Source organism: Enhydra lutris, unplaced genomic scaffold (genome assembly GCF_002288905.1).
Source record: "Enhydra lutris kenyoni isolate GAN:26980312 unplaced genomic scaffold, ASM228890v2 scaffoldscaffold6, whole genome shotgun sequence".
Classification (NCBI taxonomy): Eukaryota; Metazoa; Chordata; class Mammalia; order Carnivora; family Mustelidae; genus Enhydra; species Enhydra lutris.
In genome coordinates this window covers 13,276,826-13,301,085 of record NW_019154090.1, presented here as the reverse complement: position 1 = coordinate 13,301,085, position 24,260 = coordinate 13,276,826, and the positions used below count along the sequence as shown (strand labels likewise).

The 24,260-nt window shown below is 49.4% G+C and overlaps 1 protein-coding gene across 9 annotated transcripts in view; it reads right to left on the bottom strand.

Annotated features, from left to right (window-relative positions):
- The window catches only part of LOC111141930 (zinc finger MYND-type containing 8), a 123,968-nt gene that overhangs the window by 73,117 nt on the left and 26,591 nt on the right, over window positions 1–24,260 (bottom strand). For 6 of the 9 annotated variants that reach the window (XM_022494797.1, XM_022494801.1, XM_022494805.1 and 3 more), the window contains 2 exons: window positions 13,939–14,087; window positions 2,500–2,643 (listed from right to left, as the gene is read on the bottom strand). In XM_022494797.1, the coding sequence (XP_022350505.1) occupies window positions 2,500–2,643; window positions 13,939–14,087 (293 nt within the window). Of the gene's footprint in view, window positions 1–2,499; window positions 2,719–13,938; window positions 14,088–24,260 lie in introns of those variants that run through there. The other 3 variants (XM_022494796.1, XM_022494800.1, XM_022494804.1) reach the window with 2 other exon arrangements.

Below are 24,260 nucleotides of genomic sequence, written 5' to 3'. Positions count from 1 at the left end.
GGTGATCTCTGCACACAATGAATCAGTCGCTTCACTTGATGCTCTCAGCATTCTGGGCTACCTTTCAGGAAACTGACAGGGCATTAACTCAGTGACATCACTGATGGAAAAGGACAGTCTTCCCCGCAGAAAGAATCCAAGGGATGGTAGAGAACTAAATATAAATGTGACTTCATTCTGTCACCACGGATGTGAACCCACTCAGGACATTCTGGCATATGACACAAGATGCATAGTCTAGCTGTCTGTCTCCATGGGAAATGTCATTCTGAAAGCGAAATTCCCATCAAAGAAGAGGCCCAGAGAAATGTCTGAAACCAGACTCTGCTATGTCAATCTGCTACCATATCGCAGAGCTTCAGACTCCTTATGTAGCAACACCAAAATAGCAAAGCCTGATGATGTCAGGAAACACTCTTTAACCATCTGTGTAGGGAGAGCTGAGAGAAGTTTTCTCCAATTAATCTTGATTTAGTTTCCATCCTTCATAGCTCTGGATCCTCCAAAAAGAACTTTCAGATGCGTCTGGTTGGTTGTCGAGGAAAAGGGCAACACAGGAGTTGCTCAGAGGCTGAAAACAGTACGTGACACACGCCCCTAACTGCTTAGCTACCCGAGCCTGAGACAGCTAGCCAGGTGCCTGCACTGCCAATGCACCCTTGGAAGACATTTGGGGCCTTAAACCTTAGACACGGAACACCTGTTTGTCTGAACTGCTGTTCGCTTCTAGGTAGCAATCCATGGCAACCACTTTCACCTCTGCTCCATCCCTGATCCCTTCCCTCCCGGCCAGCAGTGCCCGGTTCCCATGAAATAGACTGAAATTGCCAGACAGGCATTTTCAAGATTTTTTTGCATGAAGACAGGTCCAGTGCTGAACAATGAGGCCAAGGGCAGAATCAGCCGAAGGCTGTAGGGCAAGGTCCTTCTGCTTGATAATAAAGGGTTGTAAAGAGAAACACTCCTCCTCATAGAGGGATTTTGGTCTAGGCACTAGGATTTTGGCCAAGGGGTGTGGAAGGGGACACACATTGCCTCCACAGTGAAACAGAAAGGGTCCGGCTGTGCACAAACTCTGGCCTGGCCCTGCCTCGGTTCTTTCTACACAGGAGAATAAATCCCTACTGTTCCCGCCACAACCCTCAAGAGCTGTACTTGCAGCAGCAAAAGCCACTGTCGTTTCTGCAAAATTACTCAGCAAGTGGGAAAGGTGGGTCAAGACAAAAGGAAAACGAGGAAGGTTCCATGGACCACACTAACTGTAGCGGAATCAGGTGAAACTCTGCAACCAGAGGGCATTGCTGAGCAAAGGGGCAGCTATGCGTCTCTCGATCGAGTATCCCAGAGCACTGGCGGCCATCTTCCTCAATTTTAGGGGCAGAACACCATTAAAATGTCATCATATCGATGTGATGTCTCATCTCTTTTCACGCAGTTTGTCTTTTTCTCCTTTCCCAACACAAAAGCAGCATCACAGACACCATTCTATAGCCTGCTTCTTTTCCTCACGAAAGACATCTGGGAGAACGTTCCATTTCGCACACAGAAAGCTTCCTTGTGTGAGATCAAGTTCTAACAGACCTTCGAATCCAAGTGACATTCCCGATTAAATGACTGAGCAGATGACATCATTTGCAGCATCTTGCAAAAGCGTCGTCACTGGAAGTCGCCAAGAATGGAAGATGCCTCAGAATTGTGGAAACGGGAATAATTGTTTTAATAAAGGAAAACGGTTAGGCTTTCCTACAAAAGACACACGCTCTTCACCAAGCCGGCGCGGTTCTGCTCGGGCTGTGCCTGCTGCCTCCTGGCTGGAAGGTGGCAGAGCGCACTTCTCAAGTCTTCCCGAGGCCGTCCTGGTCCTCTTCACCTGACACGGAAACACCCTCCCCCCGCCTTACTCCCAATTCCTCCTCTCCAATTCATTTTATTTTGTTTTGGTCCTCTTCTCCTGAATAGCAGGTCACGCGTACCCCTTTCTGTTCACGGCCGGGTCCCTAGCACCTCCCGGGCACTCGAGAAAACAGCTGTAGCATGAACGGAAGCATCAGAGGACGGCCACACGAAGCACCAACCCAAGCTGATCTTCTCAGCCCAGCTCCCGCCGATGATTCCACGTTGCAAGCAGGAGACAACATCCAAGAAGAGGAAACCCAGCATGCGATCGTTTCAGAATACGTGAACGGTTAACAGCTCTTAAGCGGACTTCGGAGATGTTCGTTACAGCAGCATCAGAGAAGGCTGCAGATCCCAGAGTGATCCAAAGACCCAGGAAGAAAGAAAACCAACACTCAGTCCAACGGCCTTCGCGAGAGCAGCAACGCTCAGGCCCCCGCCAAAGCTGGTCCCAAAAGGGGGTGACCAGGATAGAGCAAGTGGAGGGCAAGAAATGCCTTTTTTTCCCCCGAATCTGGATTATTCGAAAAATTTAAAATGAAAGGAAGAAAGAGAAAGGAAAGGAAACGAGGCAGATAATGCATTCATTCGTCAGGAACTAACCTCACATTCAGGACAAAACCAGTCCCCCTCTGGTTCCGATGTCAGTCTCAGACACTTAGCGTGATAAACCCGGGGACAGAGCTCACAGCAAAGGACTTGGCCTTCCCGGTGACAAACCCAGCAGTAGAAATCATTCCGTCCATCCTGCGGTACAACATCAACAGGGTCTGTGGTGAGTGGCTGCTTCATATAGTAAAACGGACCATGTCTTAGTTCTGACTGAAATGTAGGCAAGAAAGACAGGTTTGGTTTCAAAACAAATGTGCATTCTCAAAAGGAATTTGAACAAATACATCAATAACAACAAAAGAACATCACAACATTCCACACATCCCTTAACAAGCTAGCTTGGGTTACTCTACTAAATACACAGTCTACAGGTCATTACATACTACGCATTTTTATTTCCTCTCCCTCTCTTCTATTTTCAGAAGCCATGGATTAAAAAGCTGGTGTCTAAGAGTTCAGAGGCTGCACCAGCAGAATAATACAATGGCTATAACCCAGGCATACCCAGGTTCAAATTTTAGCTCTACCAGCTGCATGACCCTGGGCAAATCTCTACCTCTCAGCTTCAACTTTCTCATCTGTAAAATGGGGATGATAATACCTAACACCGTGGTATTTGGGTTGGGAGTCAATGGGATGATAGAACATATGCATTGAACACAGTGCTGTCATTACTGATCGACCAACAAATGAAGCCAAAACAAAGCCAACTAAACTATGGGAATTCACCCCAGGATTATTTCAACAGGCTCTGGGAGAATAGGTCAATTGGATTTGAGTCACCCCCCCTCCTCCTCCAAAAAAGGCATTTTTTTTTTAACTCTACGCCCAACGCATAAAGTATCTGAGCCAACCAGAGGCTTCCTGAAGCCATAATCTTCAACAAGATAGGTCCTCATATTTGCAGAGGTGCTAGATCTCCTATTCAGAATCACCAATAGCAGAAAGATGACACAAGTGGCCAATTCATGGGAAGCAAAACCCCTTCCTGCTCCAGAATATCAAGAAAAATGTTTCCCTAACGATGCATCATAGAATCCAGCAAACCCACATTCCGAACGCCTAAGATCACTCAAAAGAAAATCATCAGGAAAATATCTACTGGAAATCAGTAACAAATAGAAGATTTAAGAAGTACTCTAAAAAAATTCTGGGGCTGCCTGGGTGGCTCAGTTGGTTAAGCATCTGCCTTCTGCTCAGGCCGTAATCCCAGGGTTCTGGTTCTCTGCTCAGCAGGGAGTCTGCTTCTCCCTCTGCCTCTCCCCCTGGCTTGTGCTCTATCTCGCTCACTCTCTCTCTCAAATAAATAAAATCTAAAAAAGGAAAGGAGGGACGCCTGGGTGGCTCAGTTGGTTAAGCAGCTGCCTTCAGCTCAGGTCATGATCCCAGCGTCCTGGGATCGAGTCCCACATCGGGCTCCTTGCTCATCAGGGAGCCTGCTTCTCCCTCTGCCTCTGCCTGCCATTCTGTCTGCCTGTGCTTGCTCTCTCTCCCTCTCTCTCTCTGACAAATAAATAAATAAAATCTTTAAAAAAGGAAAGGAAAGGGGGGAGGGAAAGGAAAGGAAAAGGAAAGTAAGTATTAATTCTGAGGCTGAGGGAGGGCACCTGGGTAGCTCAGTCGGTTAAGGATCCCACTCTTCATTTCAGCTCAGGTCATGATCCCAGCATCATGGGATCAAGCCCAGCACTGGGCTCCACACTCGGCGTGGAGTCTGCTTGAGATTCTCTCTCCTACTCCTTCTGCCCCTCCATCTCTCTCAAATATATAAAATAAATAATAAAAAAAAAAAAAAAGAAAAGAGGGATGCCTGGGTGGCTCAGTCAGGTAAGCTGCTGCCTTCAGCTCAGGTCATGATCCCAGGGTCCCGGGATCAAGTTCCGTATCAGTCTCCTTGTCCAGCAGGGAGCCTGCTTCTCTCTCTGCCTCTGCGTGCCACTCTGCCTGCTTGTGCTCTCTCTCTGACAAATAAATAAAATCTTAAAAAAAAAAAAAACTTTAAAAAAATAAAAGAAATTCTGGAAGCAAGTGAGTGGCTTGGCCAGTTAAGCATACAATTCTTGATCTCAGCTCAGGTCTTTATCTCTGGGTTTTGAGTTCAAGCCCCACACTGGGCTCTTGACTTGGCCTGGAGCCTACTTAAAAAAGAAAGAAAGAAAGAAAGAAATTCTGGTGGTAAGCATCAAAATGACCCAGTAACTGGCTGTGCAACTTTAAGAAAGTTACTCAACTCTCTTTGAGCTTGATTCCATGGATAATGGCTCAGCCACAACCACAGGACCTATCTTTTGACAGTAAGCTTTTCTTCCTGTCCTGTCCTTCAGCAAAACATTACCGTTTCCTCCTCAAAGATCTCATATGTTGGTTACAGATGCCTAATTTTTGTTGACACTATGAATGGGATCTTTCTCTATTCCATTTTCTAAGTAGTCATTGTTGGTACCTAGAAATGTGGTTAGACTTTTTAAGCCTGACCTCCAGTATATACAGCTCTAACATTTTATTGATTAAAAAGATCTGCTCTAAGCAACATCGGTTTTGTCTGTTCCTCTCTAGTATTTTTACACTCCTTTTCCCTTTTATTTTAATGGGGCCCTTATCTTATCCTGGGGCAACCCCCCCCCAGGATAATGGGAAAGAATGGTCAAGATTACAAGCAGTCATGTCTTGTTCCTGGTTTTTATTATGAGGTTTTAAGGTTCTCGAAATGCCTGCTATTTCTACACTCCTTCTTATCAAGCCTCCCAGAGGCTTCCTTAGCAGATCCTTATTAATCCATCCTTCGAAGCCTCCCTACTCTCAATTCTACTAGGAAAACAACAAAGACTTTTTTTTTTTTTTTTAAGATTTTATTTATTTGACAGAGAGCGTAAGCAGGGAGCGAGGCAGGCAGGGGGAGGGGGAGAGGCAGGCTCTCCACTGAGCGGGGAGCCTGATGTGGGGCTGGATCCTGGGATCATGACCTGAGCTGAAGGCAGACACTTAACCGACTGAGCCACCCAGCTGTGCCAACAACTAAGACTTTTAAGGGCAACTGCGTAATTCCTGAGCCCAGTTATTTCCCTGGTTCAGTTCAGATACAGGCTCTATACTTGGATTTCTAGAGAGTAACACCATTACAATTTTCTCCCCAAGTGTTCAACATACTCTCATACATTCTCTTCATTTTATCCTCACAACTCCCCAGAGAGGTACTCAGGATAGACACTACTAGTCTCACTTGACAGATGACAACACTAGGTTATGACAACCCAACTGTTCCTCGCCCTGATGCCCTATGTAAGACAATATGGGGTGAGGAGAGACCCTAATGATGAAGTGATCCTCTCAGAGAACATTCTCTGTAGGTCAAAATAACTTCCCTTTCATGCAAAGAGCTGTGAAGGGGGGTGGGGGAATCTGAAAATTAGGAAATCAACTAGAAACACCACAGAAGGGGACATGAAAGGAGAACATGGCAGGGGGCGGGGAAGGGGCTCTGACCCTCATACTACTGTTGTTCAGGGCAGAAAATTCTTTGAGGGATGGAGCCATCTTGCACACTACAGGATGTGTGGCAGCATCTGTGGCTAGATGCCGGGAGCGTCCCTCCATCCACAAAACTATGATGATCAAAAATGTCTCCGGGGCGCCTGGGTGGCTTAGTGGGTTAAGTCGCCGCCTTCGGCTTGGGTCATGATCTCAGGGTCCTGGGATTGAGCCCCGCGTCGGGCTCTCTGCTTGGCAGGGAGCCTGCTTCCCCTTCTCTGCCTTCCTCTCTGCCTACTTGTGATCTCTCTCTGTATCAAAGAAATAAATAAGGGACGCCTGGGTGGCTCAGTTGGTTGGACGACTGCCTTTGGCTCAGATCATGATCCTGGAGTCCCGGGATCGAGTCCCGCATCGGGCTCCCAGCTCCATGGGGAGTCTGCTTCTCTCTCTGACCTTCTCCTCGCTCATGCTCTCGCTCACTGTCTCTCTCTCAAATAAATAAATAAAATCTTTAAAAAAAAAAAAAAGAAAGAAAGAAAGAAAATCTTTAAAGATTTTATTTGTTTATTTGACAGACAGAGATCACAAGTAGGCAGAGAGAGAGGGGGAAGCAGGCTCCCTGCTGAGCAGAGAGCCCGATGCGGGACTCGATCCCAAGACCCTGAGATCATGACCTGAGCCAAAGGCAGCGGCTTAACCCACTGAGCCACCCAGGCGCCCCAAAAGAAAGAAAATCTTTAAAACAAAACAAACAAACAAACAAAAAAAAAAAGTCTTCAGATATTGCCAAATGTCCCTGGGGAGCAAAACTGCCCTTGGTTGAGAACCACCGATGTTCAGGGTTCCCTCTCTGCCTAGGAAATTCCTGGTGCATTTGGGGCAGGAGAAAAGGGTGAATGGGGGCTTTAAGGAGGGGAGCAGGGAGACGACAAGGAGGAGGACAAGAAAGAAGAGGGAGGAGAGGTGTGGAAGGAAGAGGAGGAGATCCTCATATGGAAAGATAAGCCTCACATGTCAAGCAAGCAGGATCTATTTCTAACCTGAGTGAGGTCTTCCAGAATGCTTTTGTGGCTTTTGCAACAACGCAGCAAGCCATAGTTCAGTGCCTGACTTCCTTTCAGCAAGTTAATAATAGGACAGGAAGAGCCGATCTAAACGAAACTGGAAGAATCGAACAGGCCAGCTAATCTCCCTAACTGGCAACCCAGGTACCTCCTACCCAACAGAAGCCATCCTGCTGCTTCTGCAGTTAAGCCCCGCCACCCACGTCCTTGCCCTCACCCCACACCTGGCTGGGAGTGGGTGTTCCTTGGGGTGGGGGCGGGGGGAGTCCTGAGGGGTGCGCGCCAGGCTGCCCCAAACCCTCTTCAGGATATTCCCTCTTTCTTGAAGCAACATTGCTGTGGCTCAGAACCAGCCGCCTGGTAACCTCCGCATCAATCAGAGATCTGCCTCATCGGCCGCTTGCGTTTCCTGCTCCATAAAAATAGTCTGATAACAAATACGGAACATTTAAAGAAGGAAAAACCTGGGGCGCCTGGGTGGCTCAGTGGGTTAAAGCCTCTGCCTTCGGCTCAGGTCATGACCTCAGGGTCCTGGGATCGAGTCCTGTGAGGAGCTCCCTGCCCAGCAGGGAGTTTGCTTCTCCCTCTCTCAGCCTAGGTTCTCTCTTTGTGTGACTCCTAAATAACTAAGTAAATAAAATCTTTATAAACAAAAAGATGGCAAATAGCTGCAGGCTTTGCAGGTCATGTGGTCTCTATTACAAGGACTCAAGTCGGCCACAGTAGCAAAAGAGCAACCACAGACAATATGTAAATGAAAGAATGTGGCTGTGTGCCAATAAAACTTTATTTTCAAAACCAGGCTCTGGGCGGCATCTGGCTCACAGGCTGTAGTCAGCTGACACCTGGTCTGCGTAAAGCAGAGAACGGGTCCTCTGGCCCGGGTGTGAGCACAGGGTGCATGTGGGAGACTCGGGGGGACCACAAACTCAAATTCTTACATGGACCACAGAGGTAACACACATGAAATGAAAACGGTCCTCATTCCAACATTTGTTCTTCTCCACTTAAAGCACCAACGCTGCAAAATATGTCTCTGCTCTTAAGAAAAACTGCCCAGCCCTGGAGTGTGAGCAGTGTCGCTGGCATTTAGCTGGGACGCTGGCGAGACAACGGGGAGCGGCAGAACTCGGACCCATCTTAAGGGGCAGCTCCCGCTCAGCTCCAGTGACGGAGACAGCAAGGCGAACACACACTCCCAGGGCTGCCAGAGCTCAGGAAGAAGCCAGCAAGCCTGGACCCCCCTCCGTGGTCCCCACTGTTAATACACTACCCCAGCCCAACAAGGAACTTCTGTGAGTATTTTTAAGTTTTTAAGACAATGCACGGGCCTAACAAGTAAGACCTAGCTCACCCACTTATCTAGCTCATCCTATACTCAAAGGCAGTGAGGGGGAGCCCCATCATTCCTTTACCTTATTTGATCGAAAGTATACCAATGGCCACCCAATCTGTTAGCAGATTCTCAATCCTTTAATGATGAGGAGGAGGGCTGAAACCTTTCAGAAGGGAGTCTTCCTAGTCAAATGTCCCAAGAACCAAAAATTAGAGTGGCTATTTTTCAGTAAAGGTCCTAATGTCATTCGCAGAAAGATACTGCTTCAGACATCTACCGCAGGATATTTGGCAACCTGATCTTCCACAAAACGCCAGAAGTGTCCTTCCAGGCTTTAGGCTGTCCCTCCCCTCCCCAATCCCAAGAAAAAGCACCTCCAAGTTTTCAAACCTTTCCTACAGAGTAAAACCACTAGACCAAAAGGCTATAAAAAAGTAATTGTAGGGGCTCCTGGTGGCTCAGTCGGTTAAGTGTCTGCCTTTGGCTCAGGTCATGATATCGGGGTCCTGGGACGGAGTCCCACATCAAGGGAGTCTGCTTTTCCCTCTCCCACTGCCCCTCCCCACCCCCCACCGGCACATACATGCTCTCTCTTTCTCTCAAATATATAAATAAAATCTTTTTCCAAAAAAATTAATTATAGGGCGGGCCTCTGGGTGGCTCAGTGGGATGGGCCTCTGTCTTTGGCTCAGGTCATGATCTCAGGGTCCTGGGATCGGGCCCTGCATCAGGCTCTCCACTCAGCAGGGAGCCTGCTTCCACCTCTCTCTCTGCCTGCCTCTCTGCCTGCCTGTGATCTCTGTCTAAATAAATTAATAAAATTTTTTTAAAAAATTAATTACAGGGGCATGTGGATGGCTCCATCAGTTGGGTACCAGCCTTTGTCTTGGGTCATAATCCCAGGGTCCTGGGATTGAGCCCTGCATCGGGCTCCCTGCTTGGCGAGAAGCCTGTTCTCCTTCTCCCTGTCTGCTACTCCCCCTGCTTGTTGTCGCTCTCTCTGTCCAATAAATAAATGAAATCTTTAAAATAATAATTATAAGCCTTAAATACTTTTTTCCCATAAAACAAAGTGTGTTTTAAAGTTCCTCTTACAACTCCCCTAAAAATTACTGAATTCCTAATATATGAAAAATGGGTGATATAAGGTCCAACCTTAAAAATTCAATCCCTGGAGGGGCACCTGGGTGGCTCAGTGGGTTAAGCCGCTGCCTTCGGCTCAGGTCATGATCTCAGGGTCCTGGGATCGAGCCCCAAGTCGGGCTCTCTGCTCAGCAGGGAGCCTGCTTCCCTCTCTCTCTCTGCCTGCCTCTCTACTTGTGATCTCTCTCTCTGTCAAATAAATAAATAAAAATCTTTAAAAAAAAAAAAAATTCAACCCCTGGGGGCGCCTGGGTGGCTCAGTGGGTTAAAGCCTCTGCCTTTGGCTCAGGTCATGGTCTCAGGGTCCTGGGATCGAGCCCCGCATCGGGATCTCTGCTCAGCAGGGAGCCTGCTTCCTCCTCTCTCTCTGCCTGCCTCTCTGCCTACTTGTGATCTCTGTCTGTCAAATAAATAAATAACATCTTAAAAAAAAAAAAATTCAACCCCTATCTCCATTTGGTAATAAAAAGTCTACCAAAAATGGAAAAATATGGGGGGGGGGGGGTTTGCTTGTTTTTATAAGCCAAGAAAAGCTTTCTCCCTTTTTTGAACACAAAAAATAAATTAAAGAAAATGAGAAGAGGAGGGAAGAATACTGATATACACCGAAATTCAAAGGCACCTGAATGCCTGAAAGAGCCAGAAGCGCAGGAAGCGCAGGAATAAGCAAAGCAAACAGAGTTTGACGATTGGGGGGGGGGGGTGGAAAACTAGAAACTAGAACACCCCGTGTCTAACAGGGCAGGCTCAGCAAAAGAAATGCAATCTTGCCATTTGCAACAACATGGATGGAACGAGAGGGTATTATGCTGAACGAAGTAAGTCAATCAGAGAAAGATAATTATCATATGATCTCCCTAATATGAGGAATTGGAGGGGGTGTTAGGGAAGGAAATAATGAAACAAGATGGGATTGGGAGGGAGACAAACCAGAAGAAACTCTTAATCTCAAGAAACAGAGGGTTGCTGGGGGTGGGGGTTAGGGAGAGGGTGACTGGGTTATCGACCCTGGGGAGGATATGTGCTACAGTGAGTGCTATGAATGTGTAAGCCTAATGATTCACAGACCTGTACCCCTGGGGCAAATAATACATTATATGTTAGTAAAATTAATTTTTAAAATTTTAAAAAAATAAAGGGGCAGGCTCTACTCCACTGCAGCTATTGCTGGATTTTTCTGAGTTTTTGTAAGACCCCAAAAATATAAGTTGTTACTTGAAATCTCATGATCTTCAAATGTTGGTGAATAAGAAATTACACTACTGGTAAAACCCAGCACTTAGAGACCTACAATTTGCTTTTAATTCCATAATTTTGTAATGCTATAAAATCCTAAAAGAAAGAAAGAGGAAAGGCAAAGTGTCCAGAAGAATTTTTTTTTTTTAAGGGATTTAAGTTCCCCTTAAGGAAAAACAGACTGTTAGAGGAGAGAGGCTGCTGTTACAGTGCAAATATGATGTACTAGAATGAATTATGGGGTCAAGGGTCAGGAACGTCACTTCTTTGCAGTTAAGCCAGTTTATCCTCTGCCAACTCCTGACTGTTTGGCCCCAGGGAGTTTTAAGGCTCAAAAACAAACCTACAATCAGCCTTACAATGTTTCCAGCCCAAACCCCTATTTTACAAGACAACTAAATCTCAAAGATGGGCAAGCAACTGACAGGGTCCCACACTGAGTCTCCCAGACACAGTGGGGCTAGAAAGAGCCAGATCTCTAGGTCCGGATGGCATTTCCCCTGTGCAACAGTCCCATCAACTCTTCTATCAATACTGAGGATGACAGATTATTGAGGAGCGTAATCATGCCCCATGTCCAGCCCTTCCCAGTCCCCTCTTTTCCAAACCCAGAGTGAGCTATGTAGTCACAAGGAGCAACCCCAACCCCCCACCATTGTGACAGCACCCACCAAACACTGGCCACTTTCTGAGGCTGCCAGTCTGGAAGGGGACACGGACTGACAAATGTGTCCCTGTGGTCACAGGCCTTCAGTGTTACAGAAATGGTCCTAACACATGGATGGGGACGGGAGAGAAGAAAATGCATGGACTCCCCAAGGAGATCAGCTTCCAGAAAGAGAGGTACAAGCCAGCTCCCTAAAAGACGGGGAGGAACCCAAAAAGTGATTCACGTGAGCACACACAGGGAGAGGCCAAAGGAGAAGGCTTCCTGCAAAGAGGGGACACTCTACCTCACGCCTTCCTGGTACCTGGTAAGGGAGAGTTTGCCCAGGAAGTTAAATTATTAGCTAAGTTAAGGTTTGGGGATTATCTATGGCCTTCCTGTTTCTTTCTTTCTTTTTTTTTTTCTTTTCTTCTCTTTTTTGAAGAGAGAAAATCTCTTCTAGGATCCAGCCCAGTGTGGAGCCCGAGGCAGGGCTCAACCTCAGGCGCCTTAAGATCATGACCTGAGCCAAAAATCAACAGTCAGATGCTCAAGCAACGGAGCCCCAGGAACCCGTCTGTGTTGCTCAGTCTTCACTGCCAGCAGCTAGGGATGGCTTCTGGGTGACAGAGATGGGTCGTCAGTGCTTCAAGCCAGACGGAGAGACCTAAGCTCACATGCAGCTTCTGCTTCGCTCTGAGGCCCTGAGGAGACACCTTAACTTCTCTGAACCTCTGTGTTTTCATCTGTAAAATGGTCACAATGACAGCCCTTTCCCACGGGGTTATTACAAACAGGAGCCCAGAAAAATGCCTTACAACAGGAAGTGGCACATGGCCACCAACCAATGTCCCTTAGTATTATTATCACCAGCACATTGTATGTGCTTCGCAATCCCCCGAGACATTTATTTAGGACCCATTTCTTCTCTTTTAACAGGATTCCCATCTCATTAGACCTTTACTATCCAACACAGTAGCTATAAGCCACAGGCAGTCAACAAATTAAAATTAAATTAAAAATTCAGTTCCTCCAAGAAACAGACTCTTAACTACAGAGAACAAACTGCCGGTGGCCAGAGGGGAGGTGGGGGGTGGGGATGAAGTCATGTGCACGTACTGTGATGAGCACAGGGCATTGTAGGGAAGTGGTGAAACACCACACTGTACACCTGAAACTGACACTGCGCTTGATGTTAACTGGAATTTAAATAAAAACTTAAATAATGTTTTTTGGTTAAAAAAGAAAAAAGAAAGGAAAAAAATAAAAATAAAAACCCAGTCCCTGGGTCACACTTGCCATCTGCAGGTGTTCAATGACCACAGGTGGCCTGTGGCGATTACACACAACAGCACAGATCTAGAACATCTCTGTGGCTGCCGTTTCATTACTTCACACCTAGTTCCTGCGATTATTCCACTTAGTATCGAGCCTGGCTGAATTTTTATTATTACGATTGACATCGTGTGCTCATTTCATCACCACACCCCGTGAAATCCCATTACTCCCATTTCAGTGGATAAGCCAACCAGGCACGAAGAGGTTAACTTGCCAACGGTCACACCGCAAAGGCAGCGCTGGCATCTCGCTATATAATTTTGAGCATGGAAATAGATTAGTGTGCAGAAATGCACCCTTCTCCCAGTTCTGGGCATTTAACCATTGCTAGGTTTCTTCCCAGGAAAGAGAGAACCTTGTTTTATTCAACCTCCGATGCCCAGGGCCCACTCTGGCACACCGTAATGCACGAGACGGATGAATGCATCCCGAGGAATCCCTACCGAAATGCTCACAGAACCACCGGGGCATTCTGTTTCCTCCAGGGCTAGGAGATCTGATGTCGTGGACCACTAACGCATCTACCATTTTTTTAAATCAGAAGAGTATCGAGCCTGCATCAGAGAATTTTAAAGCTAGGTCTCTTAAGATCTAAGACAGCTAATGGATGTTCCTATCTGGCTGATAGGTGTCGGCTGCAGGCGGATGGGTTCCAGAAAAAGACTCTGATCGCCCCAGGGGTGATACGCAGTGAGAGGAAATGGTGACCAATTACCAAAGAGGACAGTAGACAATGGGCAGAGACAGCAGCTGTGTAACCACAGACCTAAACCTGTTATTTTACAGATGAGAAAGCTGAGACCAGGAGGGGAGAGCCTGCCTCAGCCCCGTAACTACCTCCAGGCAGACCTCAGCCCCATCCTACTGACATGGCCTAGCAGGAAAAACTTTTCAGGCCACCTGGGGAAAACAACCCTAGAGTCTAAGTTAAGAAATCCAAGGAAAATCCCCAAATCCTATAGCACAGTATCTTCAGCTCATCTGGGTCACTGCCCTGCCCCCAGAACAGATCTAAAAAAGCCACTGGAAATTTCTACACAGACCCATTTGGAACTGCCCTTCTTGTCTTATACAAATGACAGCTGGAGCGAGGCAGCTTGTTAAATGCCAAGAACGCAGGCTGTCAGAAGGCTACGGTGCTGCTCACGACCGCCTTTGTCCTGCTGGTGCGGACGCCATTCCCAGCGGCCCTTTACCTGCTCCTTATTGTTATTGTTCAGTAAGCCGGGTTTCTTTTTCTTTTTAATGGGGCTTGTGGATGTGTCCTGTGGCGAGTGGCCATTGGAAGAATGCGGAGGGCTGGGGAACTTTCTTTTCTGGGCTGTTCTCTCTGTGGATCCAGGATCTGAAAGAGACACACAGGACCACGTATTTTAAAGCAGTCATCAGGGAGGCCGAGGCCCCCCAGGAGAGGGTGCGTGGGACACAAAGCATTCCGTCCCCAGGCCCAAAGCTGTTGTAGTGTTCATTCGTTCATCCTCCTAGAAGGATACACTCACCCCATCCCTTTGGTTAACGGTCTCAAAAGTCACACACTCTTTCTTCAGTCTGCATACCATTTTCGTTAAAATTTTAATTCACTGCTATAGTAAAAAAAATTGAGAAACTTCACATAATCACCTAGACCTCTGGCTTTTCTTAACAAAACAAAACACACACAAATTGGGGCCTGCATGGCCTTATGGTCCCAGACTGATCTGTGTATCAACCAGTGAGCCATTTATTTAGTTGGAAATGTACTCACCATTTTGCCAAAATCCCCACCCTTCTCTACTGTGTCCCTGCTGACCATGAGTTGTGTCACAGAGACGCCAGTACCATCCTCATCCCAAAGAAGTATTTCTTCTTCGTACCCATGCCTGATGGCAACAGCCAGGAAACCAGGAAAGACAGCCCAGAGAGGCCACACACTTCCAGATATCAAAGGCATACATACTTCTTTGTGAAAGCCGACAACAGTGATGGTGTTGTGCTTATTTGTGACTTTCCTCCAAAGGGGTAAGACACAAATGACATTCTCCCGGTTTCTCCTCTGAGATGTGCCAGCCCCCCAACCCTCGCCAATTCATTCCCTCCCATTTTTACTCTCCCAGCATCTTGTTTAAGCCCAGACACTTCCACCAGCACCCCATCTTCACCTGCAAGGCCTTGGGTCCACTCCATGCCCGCCGGCTGTCTCATTAGCATCGGGACGAAGTAAGGGCCCAGGGTGGTGTGCCTTACATTCTGAGAAAGAGAAGCTACAGGCACAAGGAAAGACAGCTACGTGAGAGCACAGGGGATAGGGTGGGATGTGGAATCCAGAAGGACGACTATCCCCAACGCGAAACTGACGACATGCCTCCTCCAGTTTTAACTCACAGGCAAGCCCCAGCATGCGGGACGCGCCATGCGTCACCAGCCTCTGCATGTGGACAGGGGCCCCTGGGGCAGATGAACATGGCCCAGTACAGACACATGCGAGGCCTCCTAGGGGTCTCCTTCTGCCTGAAAGACCATCATCCAAGCAGGCTCATTAAAGGAGACCGTGAACGACTTCTGCAAAAGCTGATCCACAGGATGGAACATTCCAGTCTCACCGGGCAACTTCAGAAAAACCCCGAACAAGTGTTCCAGGTGCTACACTGACACACAGCCCCATGAGGAAATGAAATGCTAACCACAGGCACCTTGAGGGAAACAGACCCCAGAGTTCGGAGGATCATGCCACAAATGGAGGCCCAGAGAGCCTGAAGGGATGGCCCCGAGGCACATGGGGAAACAGCCCTACAGTGTAAGAAGGAAATCCAAGGAAAATCCCCAAATGCTACACCACAGGATCTTCAGCTCATTTGGGTCACTGCCCAGCGAGTTAACAGGAAAACTCCCCAAAAAGGCACAGCCTGGACCTGGTGTTCCCCTAGAGAGAGCCTCCTCTCTCTCGTGCCCAGCAGAGATCCTTACCCCTCTCTGCCCTCATCCGTGAAGGCTCACTTCCTCCACCTAGAAACGCATGCTACGGATACAGTCACAGGAAGCAAAGCACCCCTAAGGTGATTCAAATGAGACTCTTGAGTGTTGTACCCATATCTGGAAATGATGACCATGTCCACAAAACGAAGACTGGTCTAATAACATAACCATAGGCACACACTAGAATATTCTTTCCTCATTTTATTTTTTTACATAATCTCCCACCCAACGTGGGGCTTGAACTCACAACCACGATATCAAGGGCCACATGCTCAACCAACTGAGCCAGCCAGGCGCCGCCCCCCCCCCATACAGTGGAATATTCCGCAGCCATTAAGAATAAGGAGGCACCTCTATGCAAACGGATCCATGACCCTCTGCATCCATGACCCTCTGCAAGCTTTTGCATCAGGCAAAAGAGCAGGACACACTAAGCGCCATTAAAAGACTGACACACACACCCTCCAAAAACGACGTTAAAATCTAAGTTTGCACAAGCCTAGAACATTCCCAGATGAACACAAAACTACTACGGAGTTCTCAACTGGGACCAGCGGCTGCCTGGGGGTAGGGAAACATGTGAGAAAGGGGAGGGATCATTTTCACTGTGTACCCTTGTAAACTGGATTGCTCATGAGCGTAGAGGACTTTATCAAAATAAATTTAAAGTGAGGCACTTAGGAAACGTTCAGGAGCATGCAAAAAGGCAGCAGGTACAAACCAAAGCCAGGAACGAGCAAATAACGAAGGCCTGATTCAGGAAAAACAATGTCACCGGATGGACAAAGCTGGGACCCATCACCATGGGCCTGGGGACTGCGGTCTGGGATTTGTTCAGCGTAGAGCTGGGAAACCCAAATAACCCTGCTCAAATGTCAGAGGATGTGTGTTTAAGAAGGGTGTTTTGGTTGGGTGCCTGGATGGCTCAGCTGCTTAAGGGTCTAACTCTTGATCTCAGCTCAGGTCTTGAGATCAAGGTCAGAAGTTCAAGCCCCATGCTGGACTCCACACTGGGTAGTGGAGCCTATTAGAAAGAATAAAAAAACAAAAAACAAAAAAACAAAGGTGTTTTGGGGGCCCCAAGGAGATGCATCCCAGGAGAAATGGCACCTTGACCAGACAACATTGAAAGCAACTAACTAGGCAACACTTTTGATACTTGTTACATTTTGTTTCATTTGAGGATAGATATTTTTTTTTAAAGATTTTATTTATTTATTTGACAGAGATCACAAGTAGGCAGAGAGGCAAGCAGAGAGAGAGGAGGAAGCAGACTCCCTGCCGGGCAGAGAGCCTGATGTGGGGCTCGATCCCAGGACCCTGGGATCATGACCTGAGCCGAAGGCAGAGGCTTTAACCCACTGAGCCACCCAGGCGCCCCTGAGGATAGATATTTTATTCACTTCTTTATTCAAAGATTTACTTATTTGAGATAGAGAGCACGTGCGGGGTCGGGGGGTGACATGGGGCTTGAAGTGGGGCTCGACATGGGGCTCCATCTCATGACCCAGAGATCATGACCCAATTCAAAATCAAGGGTCAGATGCCCAACCGACTGAGCCACCCAGGAGCCCCTGTGGGTAGATTTTTAAAGAGGAAAGGACATGAGCAAAAACACATCAGCAGAAAAGCTAAGGGCACATTCAGGACAAAAACAACTCGTGTGTTTCCATGTTTGTTAATGGAACACACTGATTTTGGAAGGGACAGCTTTCCTCGTTGCAAGGACCACCTGGGCATCCTCCTCCTCACTGCCAGCAGTGCTCCCAAACACACGGACAACAAAAGGCACCCCCACGTCCTTCCCAAACACTCACAGAGGGGTGGTACCAGCCTCCCGAAGAATCACTGGGCTAGAACACAAGAACAAGGCAGATGATCCACACAGCACAGCCAACACTTAGCCAGCCTTTGGGAGCCAGAAAGGACAGCAGCCCCTCCTTGAGCATCTAAGTTACCTGCCGGTAGCTGAGAACCCCCTGGGACGATGGATCCCAGGAAGCAGTCTCCACACTAGCAGCAGTGGCACCTGGGAATTTGTAAGAAATGCACATTCTCAGGCCCTACATCAGAGCTATAAATCAGAAACTCTAGAGGAAAGCCTGGCCATCTGTGGTTTAGGGAGCCCTCCAGAGAATTAGGGAGCACACTGGTTTCAGATGCTCTAGAATGTGTGTTAGGGGAAGGCATCTGAAGTTCTTTCTCACTCCTGTGGAACAGGATTCACTACTGGTAAAGCCCACCTCCTCTCCTGCCCCAATGCCACCTGAGGGCTTGGCCTGGGGCTAAGGGAACAGAAGCTGGGCAAGGAGGAACGGCAGGAGAATAAAGACAGCGAAACAGAAGAAAACGCCAAGCTCCATCTGCAAAATGGGAAAAGGGAAAAAGAGACCAGGCTGAACTTCTCCTGTGGAGTCCATGAACGTGTTCCAGGGACCCACAAACCACATGCCACAGTTCTGTACAAGGAGGCAACTTCCGGTAGGCCTACCCTACCTAAGTGAGTCATCAACACTAAAGATTAAAACTACACAACCAGACGACCTTAAGGTCCCTTCTGAACTTTGAAATTCATTAATTCCAGCGGAGAGAGGGGAGAAATACACACAGAAGCAATTTAAGCCAGAGACAGCATTTTGCCCAAGCCCAGCAGGAAACCAAAGGGGAAACCGGGAGTCCTGCTCAGCGAGGAGGGCTCCGACCAAAGGCTGCCCGTACCGGAGAGGACCCTAACCTTCTAATCCCAGCAAACCACAAAAACCTCAGTTCTGTTCCTGGCTACAAACACACCGACTCCCTCCAGAGCTAATGAGAGATCAGCGGCTGCGTCCAAGGGGCAGGAATGGAACAGGACCCAAGCAACAGACACATCTGTCAAAGGCAGAGGCTTTCCGCGAGGCTCTGGAGGACAAAAGCGAGAAACACAACTGGCTTCACAGTCCCTCGGAAGTCAGCATTCTGAGTTAGAAATCAGACCTCTCCTAGGCCTTGGGTGGTGACAGAATGGTGGGCGTGGGCTTTGCTGTAGTCATGGCAACAAAGCCGCCCGTGTAGGACCTTTTCCAGAAAGCTGAGTCAAGTTTTTTTTCCCCCTTCTTTAATGATTTAATTCTGACGAGGATTTATTGCTAAATGCATCTCCTCTATTAACTTGGAAGGCTGACAACAGCCACCGTGGACTGAATCACCAGGGAAATGGCTCAGCCTAGATCTGAAAGTCCTTTCTGTGAGGCAGCAGGGCCTGGCGAGATTCCACTATGGGACTGGCCCACCAGCGACCCTCTCTGCCTCCTACCCCCTCTCCCTCAAAATAAGTCTGGTTCTGAAGGAGTTAACATGGGCAAGGGAGGACAGCTCCTCCAGGCAAAGGACAGAGCGGTGACTCAGGAGAACAGCTTGGCAAGGAGCAGGAAACAGCAGAACTTTCCCCTCCTGTGACATTTCAGTGAAATCTTAATAATATGGGAAGGCCTACCGGGTATTAGGAACCAGGCATGTGATGAGATCCTTCTCCAACCTGTGTCTCGGGAACTGCCAGAAATAATCCCACTCAGCCCCTCCGAGATGTCCCCTGACCTAAGCGACACCGGAACTTCAAGATAACCCAGGCTTTTAGCCACAAGTATTAACAGCTGAGGCTTTCTCTTATTACATACAACGTAGTGGGCCTTGTTCAAAATCCCTTTGGTGTACTTCCCTCTAAGTCACTTGCCCAAGAGGACACAAGAGGCTGGGCTGGGATCTGAACCCAGGTGATGTGACTAGGAGGCTCACACAGGGCCTCACACGGAGGAGATGGCCTCCTCACATAGGGTCTATGTTTCCCACCCAGCACACTCTCATGGGCCTTTTTCCCTCACAACTGCAGGGGGCGGCCTGGGGCTTGGCAGGGTGGTTGAATTCCCCATGCATTCACCTCGCCACCTCCGGGTCGCACAGAGCCCAGACCACAGAACAGGCTGGGTGGGGGCAGGGGGCCTGCGTGGTCATTTCCTCTCCCGCCGCGCCCCTCTCCCCCACGCCCCTCTTCCACTCTCCATCCAGGCCTGCCAGACTGGGCCACGGCAGCACCCCAACCCCCACCCACATCCGGCACCTGAGTCACCGCCTTTGACATTCTCCAGAGTCTGGGAAATGACACACCATGACAGGGAATTGTCTCCTCGGAAGAGGGAAAGGGCCCCCGCTGAACGGCCAGTGGCTTCCCCAGGAGGATCAGCCCTCTGGCGTGTCTCTGTGGGCGTTTAATGTCCTTCATGATGTGGACGGAGAGCCTGCGGGGCCTGAATGAAGAGAAAGCCACTCAACGAACAGGACTTGTGGGCCACAAAGGAAAGGGACAGTCTCACACAACACGGGACAGCTGGCCAGCCCACCCGGAAGTTGGACCGCACGTTCAGAGAAACCGGGTCCCAGCAGTGCAGCTCAAGGAAGCTACTTAACCTCTCTGTGCCTCTGTCCTTTGGCAGAATGGAGATTAGGGCACCTTAAGGAATTACAAAAGGATTAAATTAGTCTAGTCACGGGAGGCTCATACTGCCTGCAAAGAGTAGCACTCCATAAAGGATAGCTGTTTTTTCAAACCAACAATCATCCCTCCTCCTCCTCCTCCTCCTCCTCTTCCACCTCCTTCCCCACCCCTCCCATTGCAAAACCAGGCCTAGTCTCCTCAGAAGCGCCTGTGAAGGTCAGAGTTCTGGAGACGTGGAGACAGGACCGAGCCCAGGACATGACTTCTGCATTCCCATCAGACTGGGAGCCGTCAGGCGGGCCTCCCAGAGTTGCGAAGGCAGGGTCGGCAGCAGAGGCCTGCGCCGGCTCGGCCTCCCGAGGGCAAGCGCAGATAGCACTCCCGGTCACTGCCAGCCCACTGCCAGCCCTCTGCAGAGCCCACTGCCAACAGGACCACTTGCCGCTCTCCCAGAAATGGCAAAGCGCAGCTCGGCTAATCATGTCAGCGTGGTGCCCAAGGACAGAGGGCAGGTACCCATGCAGGCCTCTGATCCCCGGGAACTGGAGAGCCCTCTCCAGCCAGTAAGTATATCATCATGAAACCAGAGCCTGGAATTTCCCTCGGGCCCAGAGCAGAAATGAGAAACGGGGAGCGAAGTTACAGGGACGAGAAGGGGGCAGCGTTTTTCTTCCAGCAGATAATTCCCAAGCCACGAGGAACCCAAGTAATCCGTTCACTCGTGGAATGTCTAGAACCGCACCCCCTGGAGACAGGCTACAGCCTGCCCGAGGGGCCTACACAGCCTCCTCCAGGACAGCCGGGCTTCTCCAAGGCCTCCCTGCCTGGGAATGTGAACTTCTCACCCGGACCAGGAAAAGAACGGCTGGATGGAAATGAGGCCATGGAACAAAAGGGTCATTCTCAACATGGGGGGAAATGTCACTGTCGCAGGGATCCCGAGGACCTCAGAGGCAAAACTAGCGAGGGGCAGGGAACCCTGGGAAGGGGCGCTTACCTGACATTGAGAAAGCTCTGCTGCTCAGAGGCCCTCCCCTCTCTTTGAAAGAGAACTGAGGCTCTCCCACGGCAGACATTCCTGCTTCCGGATCCTCAGCAGCCTCTCCCAGGGGGAGGAGGAAGAAGCAAAGAGGACAGGCTAAGAGTCACCACTTACCAGGCCAGCCCCTGTCTTGTACGCACTAGGTGGCCCAGCGCGAGAGGGTCACCCTCACCTCTCTGCAGTGAGGCAGTCTGAGGCAGGGGACGCGCCTTCATGTCCCCAGGCTCTCGGCTCTAATTTATCACCCTCGACAGCCAGCAGCTCGGCTAAGCCCAGTCCTCGCGCACTCACCCAGGAGCCATTTACTGGAGCCATTTACTGCACCGGGTGGGAATAAATGCCGCAAATCGCCATTGTCCCACTGGCTGAGTGGCAAGTCTAGAAGGGAGTATGGTGGTTCACAATGGGAAGGTGTTTTGAGCTTTTTTTTTTTTTCTTAATAATTATCAAATTAACTTTACTTCTCACATGCCTCTCCTAGGGGCCGAGAAAGCCATCCCCCCACTACCCCGTGTCCCTGTGTTTCTCCCTGTCCCAGTCCCCTCCGCGAAAATCAGGCAGACATTGGTGGGGGGAGCACATTCTATGTAAAAGGTGAGCCTCCAAACTCAGCAGGCCGGGCAGAAATTGCCTGCCAGCCCGGGAAGAGAGGCTGATTTACAAGTGAATTCACTGTGTCGCCCTCAACAACTACAGGCAATTCCAGTCACCCAGCCCCTTCTCCCCCTCCGCGGGGATAAGGCCTTCTGGAAAACCGACAACATCTCAACAGCAATTTCCTGGTTCAAGAATGCCAAGCTCTTTCACACTGCACAAAGCTGGGGGAGGCAGGGCCCAACCTCAGGCCAGAAACCACTGCACCCCACCCAACCCCCGCAGCAGGCCCAGGCCCAAAAGGCTGCATGCGTCCAACGTGTGTACATGTTTGAAGCCCTTAACTCTGCCAAGTCACCACAAAGAAAAGTGTGGAGTAACCGGCTGCCTTTGGCCTTTGCTATGTAGCTGGTCACGCGGGGAGGGCTCCTCTGGTGGCACAGACTGTCTGCATTATTTATCCGGGCTGAGCCTGGTCCCACCCCCCCACCCCCCACCCCCACCCCGCATAGCTCAGCTCTAGAAAGCTCAGGTGATGGTGGGTGGCTTTCAAATGGCGGCAGGGAACTGCGGCCATCAGAGAGCCAGCTCAGAAATAAAAAGGCAACTCCTGTCTGTGGCATATGACGTGGGAAACTGGGCTGAGGGGAGAGAAGGGAAGTGAGGAGGCTAAGATGAAAAAAAGGGGGGCCGCTAGTAACCAGGCGGCAACCCAGCGCTAGCCTCTTGGAAAGGCACCTCAGGCAAAACAGGGGAAAGTGCTAAGACCCGGGGGGAAGAGGGGACAGTTAGCTCATTGTGATCCTTTGACTCAGCAAGGATTTCAGACTGAAATGCAAAAAATCGTCATGCAGCCGTGAAATGGAACGAAGAAGAAATCTCGGCTTTCTGTATAAGCATGGAACAAAATCTAAGTGAAAAAAGGCCAGAAATAGACCTGAGTGAAAGAAACGGGCTGTGTAGGCTCTGGGTTTGCAACGGCCTGGAGGAACACACCCAGGATATCAGGAGACGCTAGACTCCTCTTTTGGTTCTTTCTGACCATGTTCACGTGTTGGACCATGTAAAATATTTTTAAGTGGCGATGAGAGCATGGAGCTCACCCCATGCCAAGGGCCACCTCTGCATTCCCAGGCACCCAGCACATGGAAGCAGCTCAGGACATGCCCCCAGCATTCGCCAGGAGCCGCCTGGAGGAGGCCTGGGTGTTCAGAACAGCAGAGAGCAGTGGTTCTCACCAGGTCTCCCCAGGAGACACTTGGCAACGTCTGGAAACATTTCTGGTTGCCACAACGAGAAAAAGAAAGGAGTCGCTCCTAGCCTCTAGTGGGTGGGAGGCAGGGCTGCTGCTGACCACCCCACCCGGCACAGGACGGCCGCCCCACGACAGAAAATGATCAGCCCCAGAATGTCAATAGTGCCAGGGTTGAGAGATCCTGGTGTCAAGAAGCTTCCGCTAAGCTGTGAGCGGCCAGGCAGGTCTGACCTTGTGTAAATACGCCACCCAAAGAGGCATCTCTACCCATTAAGAGGGAACGTAATGCCTAGTATTTTACCTAATGACCCTGACTGCACATTTTAAACAGAAGAAAACAACGGAACCAGTGATTCAAAAAAAATCGAGTCACTGAGCAACTCCCAGACATCTAGCGTAACCAGGGAACTGTAGGGGGAAGGTCCCTGCCCTGGAGGGAAGACAGAGAAAATTATAATAATAGCTGACGTTTGGAGGCTCTGTTCTAAACACCATCAGTGTATTTACTCATGGCCTGGGTTCTACCAGAGGGTAGGTACTGAGTATTCCCATTTTACTGACGAAGAAACTGAGGCCCGGAGGAAAACAGGCCTGCGATGAAGTGGCTGGCCAACAGCAAGCGGATGGAAAATATATTCCACACAGTATGTGAGACGGATCGATTACACACAGACAAAAAGCTGAGCAGGAGAAATACGAGGTCTGTGAATGACACGAGTCGGAAGAAAGGGTGTAGCCAGCCAGAAAAATATTTGTTTTCTTCTCAAACAAAACTCGGCGATTCACACCTACTATTTCTTCAGACGTGATCTGATGAATCCTCTGAGGACTCCCTCCCGAGGGGTGGGGTTTCTGCACGCATCTGATAGAGGTGGCTCAGACAAGCACACATATGCGCTCAAGGCCACGTCCATCGAGAAAGCCTGCAGGCGACTCATGGCAGCTGGCTCCCACCCCAGGGCCCTTCACTGCACCGGTCAACGGCCTTCCCTACGGTTTTCAGTGCTACCTTGCAATTCTCTATCACAGAGGGGGTGCTTGCCGTGGGCCAAGGACAGCCCAGCACCATTGTTCAGTGTGTGGGCCCGGCAGCCACACCACTAGGTCTGATTCCAAGCACTGCCACCTGCCAGCTGTGAATCCTCTGGCAAGCTCCTTGGTCTCTTTGTGCCTACGTTAATTCAGCGACAACCAGCAGAATCTT